At 41.9% G+C, this 8,540-nt stretch overlaps 1 protein-coding gene across 1 annotated transcript in view; it reads right to left on the bottom strand.

Annotated features, from left to right (window-relative positions):
• Positions 1-5,512: 5,512 nt before the first annotated feature.
• pdpr (pyruvate dehydrogenase phosphatase regulatory subunit) overlaps positions 5,513-8,540 on the bottom strand; it is a 65,890-nt gene continuing 62,862 nt past the window's right edge. Inside the window, exons 17-18 of the mRNA XM_078544051.1 lie at positions 8,102-8,284; positions 5,513-7,612 (exon numbers count right to left, since the gene is read on the bottom strand). Coding sequence (XP_078400177.1) covers positions 7,208-7,612; positions 8,102-8,284 — 588 coding nt within the window. The 3' untranslated portion in view covers positions 5,513-7,207. The remainder of the gene's footprint in view (positions 7,613-8,101; positions 8,285-8,540) is intronic.

The following is an 8,540-nucleotide window of genomic DNA, read 5'->3' as shown; positions in this document are numbered from 1 at the left end:
CCCTGGCACTTTCTTCTGCTAAGAATTTTCACCCTTACAAGAGCCACACAAGCCCTGCGGTCTCTCTCAACCTGCACTTCTGTTCAATTTGCACCTCACGCTCGACAATGGCAGTAGCATAAACAAGCAGAATTAGCACGGAAATAAAACAAGGGCAATTATGGATGGGCAATATATGCTGGCCTAGCCAGCGATGCCCACATTCCATGAATGAATAAAAAAAACTCAACTGCAAGTGAACCAGATGGAAGGTGGTGTCAGTCCTTGAGTGCTCTCTCAGATATCCAAGTGGGCATTGTAATATCCACTTGCCTTGACCAAGCTAGGGCTGGCAGTGCAGTAATGTTCAGTGTTGGTCAGGATCACTGCTGTTGATGCAAATGACACAGGATGATGGAAGAGCTTCACAACCAAGAAATGTAATGCAAGATGAACTCATGCGAGATGCCAGATCCCTGATGACGACAGATGTGTCCTTTACTTCAGGAAAGTCTTGAGAGCAAATTCTTTATCTTAAGGATGTATGAAGGTTTATGACTTTCTGAGCTGTAAGCATACAGATGGTCAGCTCTGAAACGAGTAACCAGGCATGACTACACTGCAATTTGAGGAGGAGTTTCAACGTCTATTTTTTTTTGCACAGCAAATTGTTACAACCTGCAACATCTTCCTGAAAGGTTGGTGGAAGCAGGTTCAATCGTAACTTTCAAAAGGAAACTGGATAAATAGTTGAAGAGTAAACATTTCCAGGGCTATGGGGAAAGAGCAGGGGAACAGGACTGCTTCTGTACTGTATCATTCTACTCTATGATCTGGGAGTAAGTACAGGAACTGCACAAGACAAAGCCAACATGGGCAGTGCCTCAGCCAACTGCTCTAGCAACTCGGGCACCTTTAACAGAAGAGTCAATAGTGAGGTCTATGTCCTTCACTAGACAATGGATTAATGTCAGATAATATAAACCACAGAAGCTACTGGACTGTCATAAAAGCCTCACTAGTATCCTCACGGAAGGGAATCTGTTAACCCTACATGACCTCGTCTACACATACCTCCAGTCCCACATTGTATGGCTGACATTTAATGGCCAGAAACCAAATATCTGGGTTCACATAAGCAATGAAAAGTTCTTAAATTTGACCCTTCGTTTTGAAAAGTCCTTGAATTTCAATTTTTCAACCTTGAAAATGCTTCTCATTGACGGTTCAAAGCTTGACAGGGTTGAAAAAGAAAAATGAAAACAAAACTTGCACTAAAATTGCATTTGATTTGATGCGTTGAAAATCTCACCAGCAGCAGTCCAAGCATGCTGAAGCAGAAGGGCTGTACTCACCAATCACAATGATGCTAAAATGCAAGGCAAGGTGGGCAAGCGTGCTATATAAAAGATAACGTAATGCAATCTTTGATTCTCTTCTTTGCTTACCTGAGTGTTCATCTGTTCATTTGTTTAAGCAAACTTGCAGTGAATGCCACTGCTTATTGAAAATGATTTATTCATCAAAACATCCATTTGTTTGATGCAATCAATAGATTCCCGGAGTGCTGTGATTTGGGGATTTACGTTTAGAAAATCAAATGGGATTGGGAGAGAGGGATCAACTGCAAAAAACAGTGGAGCAGGACTAATAGGAGTCAACAAAATTGAATTGGAGCAGCAGGGGTAGAAATAATGACAAAAAAATGAGAATAAGTATGAACTGGAGGGAAGGGGAGTGGGACAATTGGGATGGAGGAGGTGTGATACAAATGAGATCGGGACAGGGCATGAGTGACATAAACAGGTAAAATAACAGGGGGGAGTGTGTTTACTAAAATAGGACAGGACTACAAAGTCAATTGCATGTAAGATTCTAAGTGGCAATTTGCAACAAGAGTTATTACTACATTATTAAGGTCATTATGGCCATGCCAGCATTTAAATGACAAAAATTATAGACATTAACATAAATGACGTGGTTTGCAACTACATCCTGCACTTCAAGCAAACAATGTTCAATGTTTACTTTTGTTTCAAGTCAACCACACATTTTGTGATCGCACGGGGACTCTCATTCTGCTGACACCGCATGATGCAAAACAGAAATGTTGCTACATTTAATCTAAATTGGGTGGAATTTCCTCAAAGTAATGAAGCACATAAATTTGTATCATGTAGGAATGGAAATTCAGGGTGTATTTCTTCTCATAATTTTTTTCCCCCCCAATCCCTCTTGAAATGAATATACAAGACAATGCTGAAAAGACAGGCATGTTGTGAAAGCTTCTCGTCTTGCACTTGTCAGGAAAAATGCAAGAATGCCAAATTTCAACTGATTACAACAATTTATACCACTGGAGGAAAGGGTGCTGAGTGGCTGATACGTTGCTATGGTGAAAACAATGGGGAACTATAGGCTCCCCAAGCTCCCAGGTAATTCAAAAAGGGAGCAAGGCTTGAACAAATTCCTTTTGTTTGTAAAGAACAGGTCCCTGCATACGAATGCATGTCATTTCTAGCAACTGTAAATGAGCCACATTATGAATTCAACTGATCATGTTAAATTGGTTGTTCATGTAGTTATTAGCACTTTGAGGATTGTTCAGCAAGTGCTGCCCAATTGCAGAATTATATCTAACAGCAGACGTTTTGCTTTTTGTTCTAAGTACAGTCCCTATACCGCCCATTACGAACAACCAAAGGAACCATTCTGAATACCACACAACTGAGCAATGTGTATGAATTTTAGTGCTGTGCAATACCAAGTATGTAGACTGTACATCCCAGTGATTAGCTGATTGAATCAACAGCATGTACCTTCGCTTAAATGAGTTAAATATAGAGCTCCAAGGGCTGAGCGCAACAATGTTCAAGGTCCAGGACAAAATTGAGGTCGAAATCAAAAAGCTGGAATTTGGGACTCGTCGTGTGGTGGAAAACAACACTGAAATATTTCCAATTCTAAATGAATTCCTGACAACTAACAAGTTAAACTTGCAGTGCAGCATGAAAAGGTGATATCAAGCAACATATCACTGAACTGGCACAGATCCAGATGGATAACACAAAGAGCTGGGTTCGTTACCCTTTATCAAATTTCTCTGTAATTCCCATGTTACAAGAAGAGCTGATCATAAAAGAACAAGTAAACCTCCTTGACATGGCAACTAATGGCACACTCAAGATTTGAGTTCCAACAAAAGCACTTGGCAGATTTTTGCATCCAAATACAAACAGAGTGTCCTCAGCTGCCAGACAGAGCTGTTAAGGCTTTTATGCCATTCACCACAATATACCTTTATGAAAGAGCACTTTCAGCATTCACTGGAATTAAATCAAAATATTGTCACCATGTTTTTAGTATTGAAAAGAGTTTGCGCCTAAAACCGTCACTCATTTTTCCCAATGTCATGCGCTAATACTCCAACAATCAAGCTCATCAATCACGTTAATGATAAGTGAAAAAATTATTAAACATATGTTTACCTGTAATGTGTAATTATAATAATCTATGAAATGTATGGTCATTGGATGGGTCGTTAAAAAAGAAACTGCCAGTAGGAGTACGCACAAAGTTGGCAAATCTGAATAAGAGTATGCAACCAAAAACATTTGTAAAGCACTGCTGCAAGGAATAGAGTTGATATATTTTTCCCAGAGTATACGGCAGATCAGGCATACAAAGCTGTCTGATGCTGTCAAGTTACTCCTCAGCTCCAGGGCATCGCTGCAGGAGTTCCTCAGGGTTGTGTCCTCGGCCCAACCATCTTCAGCTGTTTCATCAATGATCTTCCTTCCACCATAAGGTCAGAAGTGGGGATGTTCACTGATGATTGCACAATGTTCAATACCATTCACGGACTGCTTGAGTGTCTGAGGAGTCATGTCCAAATGCAGAAAGGCTTGGACAATATCCAGGCTTGGGTTGACAAGTGACAAGTAACATTTGCATTGCACAAGTGCCAGGCAATGACCATCTCCAACAAGAGAGAATCCAACCATTGGCCCTTGACGTTCAGGGGCATTACCATCGCTGATTCCCCACTATCAACTTCCTAGTGGTGGGTGGGGGGGGGGGGGGGGGGGGGGGGGTTACCATTGACCAGAAACTGGACTAGCCATATAAATACTGTGGTTACAGGAGGTCAGAGGCTAGGAATCCTGTGATGAGAAACTCATCTCCTGACTCCCCAAAGCCAGTCCACCATCCACAAGGCACAAGTCAGGAGTGTGATGGAATACTCTCCACTTGCCTGGATTAGTGCAGCTCCCACAACACTCAAGAAGCTTGACACCATCAAGAACAAAGCAGCCCACTTGATTGGCACCACATCCTCAACATTCAATCCCTCCACCACCAACGCACAGTAGCAGCAGTGTGTACCATCTGCAAAATGCACCGTAGAAACTCACCAAGGTTCCTCAGGCAGCACCTTCCAAACCCATGACCGCTACCATCTAGAAGGACAAGGGCAGTAGATAGATAGGAACACCATCACCTGTAAGTTCCCCTCCAAGCCACACACCATCCTGACTTGGAAATATATCGCCATTCCTTCACTGTCGCTGGGTAAAATTCCTGGAACTCCCTCACTAACAGCACTGTGGATGTACCTACACCACATGGGCTGCAGTGGTTCAAGAAAGCAGCTCACCACCACCTGCTCAAGGGCAACTAGGGATGGGCAATAAATGCTGGCCCAGCCAGCGAAGCCCACATCCCGTGAATGAATAAAAACAAAAAAAAATCACATGGCCAAGCTAGTTCAGAAAGAGGATTTTCATATAAATAAGTTGAAGCAGAAAACTTGAAGGAAAAATCCATTATAGCACAACATGGTCTGTGATCATGTGAATTTTGTAGGTGTGACCAATGTAAAAGCTAGCAAGAAATTACTTGCTTTTGTAGCATCTGGAAGAGAAATCTAGGAGCACATTTGGAGCATAACAGACAAAAGAAGAGGTGTGAAGGAGAAATGCTGAAAAGAAAATCCCAAGTGGAAGGAATTGCATAATTTAAAGTAGAAACAGATTTCAGACGATATAAATGTTTTGATTATGTCAGCAGACAGTCTTAGTGAGAAGCTGAACGTACAGGCAAACTAACATTCAGCATTCATTCGAACTCCTTAAGGAGAACCACCAAAAAGAAACAGCAGGAGTTAGACAAGCTAGAGCAAGAATTAAATGACAAACTGCAAGAATTGAAAAAGCAATCTCATTTGGTGAGTGTTATGCTTAGTTCATTGCAAAGGCAATTCAGAGGGGCTTAAACAAAGGCTGAGGTCTTAACCGCTTACATGACAATTTACCAACCAGCTTAATATCAAGTACTGGATTGAAATGCTATCATAATGCAAGACATTGCCATGGCACTGAAAATGTAAAATCTACAATAAAGAGGGATAAATAAAATTGGATGATAAGAAATAACAGCTAAGTGAAGTGCCAGGCAGACACACATAAATCATTGCTTTATCTATTTTTGTCTTGTATGTATGTCATTGGGAATAAGCATTTAAACATAGCTTAAATGTACCATATTTATTTGAAACTGAGGATTTTGCCATATGTAGGTTGTTTGAACATATTACCTCATGACTGAAATTTTGCAAGGGAAAGAACATTTCGTACTTGACTATCCTTTCAATAGCATGAGTCAGGACAATCCAGATCTCTACTGATTGCATAAGCTAAATTGGCCATAGAAGTTTCCATGACTCTGGTAAAAAAAAAAGGAAAAGCTCTGTTGATCATCAAGGGAGAAGGTTGGCCATTTCAAGTCCACAGATACATTTTCTGACTGTTCAAGGATCTTCATGACTTGAAAGAGTAAATGTAAATTTTCTACAACTCACCCTAAGATGGTTGAATACATATGCTCCATATCAGGCCATTTTGCCCCGAGATAAGTCCTTGAAAATGAAAAATTTACTCAAAAAGTCCTCGAATTTGAACAGACTGAGCTTGTACAATATGGATGGCCAATAAATGCAGTCTTGCCAGTGTTGCTCACAACCCACAAACACAAAGGGAGGATCCTGATTTTCTCCATTCACACCTGACATAGCCCTTGGACACCTTAATCTGCCATACCACAGTTGGGATTGGCTAACACGTTTCAGATGAGAGATGCTCTTGGACTGTATTACAGCGCACTATGAAGTGACTCACTTGAAGAGCAAGTGCAGATTCATTGTATGCAGCCTAAATGCAGATGGGGTTAATGATACAAGCAGGTTGAACCACACAGATGGGACAGGCTCAATGGATCAGCTTTTTCTTTCTATCCTTCACTGTATATTTAGAAATGGCTATTTTGAAGGAAGGTAGTCTAATTTTAATAGAAATAATATCACTGAGCTGTGTTAAACAGTGGCCCATCTCTCCCTTCCAAAACAGCTGTGTGACTATGGGAAAAGTCATTTTCATCTACTTCCTCCTCCTACAAATTCATCACAAAACTGTCATTCTAGCTCATCTTCAAATTGTTATGCAACAAATAATTTTAAAAATTACCTTTATATTTATTGCCTTTAATCACTTCAGGGTGAATATAAGAAACATTCCACTCTGAATGGGTGGAATGTTGACTGGGTTAATAAGCAAGTCAGCTAAATACTACTGTCGTGCTCTTAGAATTTCCCTTTAACAATACCCTTGTAATCAAGCTCTGATAAAAAATCGTGAAGAGGCACTGCAGACTTAGCAGGATCTTAGCCTAGAGTTTCAGGCTGCTTTCACACATTTGGCTCCTGGAAGCTCGATAAAAACTACACTGCTGGCATTATTCTGCAGGGAAAACAAGAGAAGAGAAAGAACATTTTGAATCAGGGTACTTAATTCAGTGTTTCGCTTCCAAATTGGAGGTGTGGTTAAGTACTCCTCAAACTGTGCCCACTATTCCAGAGTGCCTGTGCCATCAGTAAAGGATAGGCCTGGGCGCTAGAAGAGAGAGAAGACTATAAGGTACAGACAACTCTGAATTCTACTCTCAAAACGACACTCGCTTTTCCTCAGAACAAAGAGCAGCATGTTCCACTCAAACGCTTGCGCGCACGCGCGCACACACACACACACACACACACACACACACAGAGGGATCGAAGAAATTAGCTTTGCACACCAACACTGGTATAATGGGCTTCAGCCTCCCCCACTCTCCTTCCTGGGCAGTGCATGACTGACCCATTGCCACCTTGAACTCAAAGGTGCTGCTGTGGCTCTTACTTCCCCTGAAAGCTGCTTAGTTCCATCTCATCCTTCCTCCTCTTCTGTGTAAACAGGGAACTGAATGGGTAAAGTTTGGCCTTTGCCCTGAAGCGCTGTCCAGCAATCTCAATCTCATAGTCGCCACGATTGATGAAGTCTGGGGTCACCACCAGTTTGGCTCCAGTGTCTTCATCATACTGGTGAACGAAGCCCAAGCAGACGTGGCGGGCCAGCGTGTAACTGTAAGCACTACTGGTTGTCATGCCAACATAGTGGCCATTCCTGTAGATAGGCTCTCCCCACCAAGGCCAAAGGTCAAGGTCAGTGTCATGATCATCCAGGATAAACATGGTGAACCGACGGCAAACTCCCTCCTGTCTTTGGTGCAACAGAGCTTCACGGCCAATAAAATCAGTCCCCTACAATTAAACAGAAAGGATGTTAATTCAGAAATACAGAAAACACAGAGACACAATATGAGCAGCACCACTCTCTGTCCCATAGTAGCACATGTGACAGATAGATTTCAGAGCTATCTGTGTTTTATCGCCCCCTGCCCCATTTAAATCAATTCAGATGAGTCTGGCAAGTAGGTCACATTCAGTCACACACTAAGACACAGGGCTCCTTTCCAACCTCTCAGGTTATCTCACATCCCTCTCCACTGGGCTCTTCCAATGTCCTCTTCCCTCTCTCTTTGCCAGTAAAGAGGACATAAGGTGAATCAGCAATCTCTTGTGACATAAGCTGAGCTGAAATAGCACAAAACTAGATCATTGGTGGGTAGACAGGATAGCTAGATACACACACACACATTCACTCCACTTAACCTCACAAAATTAAGAGTATATTCTGACATTTATTTCATGTGAAGTCTTTCCAATTGAACTCCAGACACAGATTGGTACCTTGTCAAACTTGACTCGAAATTCACGACCACACTCCAGTGGTGTTGAAAACGTGTCCAGGTCTTGACCCCAAAATGCAAAGAACTTTTCGATCCGCAGGCTGCGCAGTGCATAGTACCCAGCATTCCGGATTCCATACTTCTGCCCCACATTCATAATTTCATTGTAGACGTGAAGTGCATACTGAAAAATGGAATAGCCGAGTCAGAGACATGACTGCTCAACCACCAGACTGGCTACTGCAGAGTCTCCTGAAGGTATTTAAGTTTGCTGGAGTACAGTTCTATAGCAGGCAGTCATTTCCAGTGTTTCACCCAAGTGGATGTCAATGTGTGTGAACCTGGACAACCAGTGAAGGCAGGTTATTCAAAAACAGTAGAGTCCAATCCTGAGGGCCCCTAATGTAAACACACATCTATTTACCAGCAAGATTCACTGG

This window comes from Cetorhinus maximus, chromosome 6 (assembly GCF_964194155.1).
Source record: "Cetorhinus maximus chromosome 6, sCetMax3.hap1.1, whole genome shotgun sequence".
NCBI lineage: Eukaryota > Metazoa > Chordata > Chondrichthyes > Lamniformes > Cetorhinidae > Cetorhinus > Cetorhinus maximus.
Note: the sequence above shows the minus strand (reverse complement) of the source record. Positions and strands in the feature narration are given on the sequence as shown.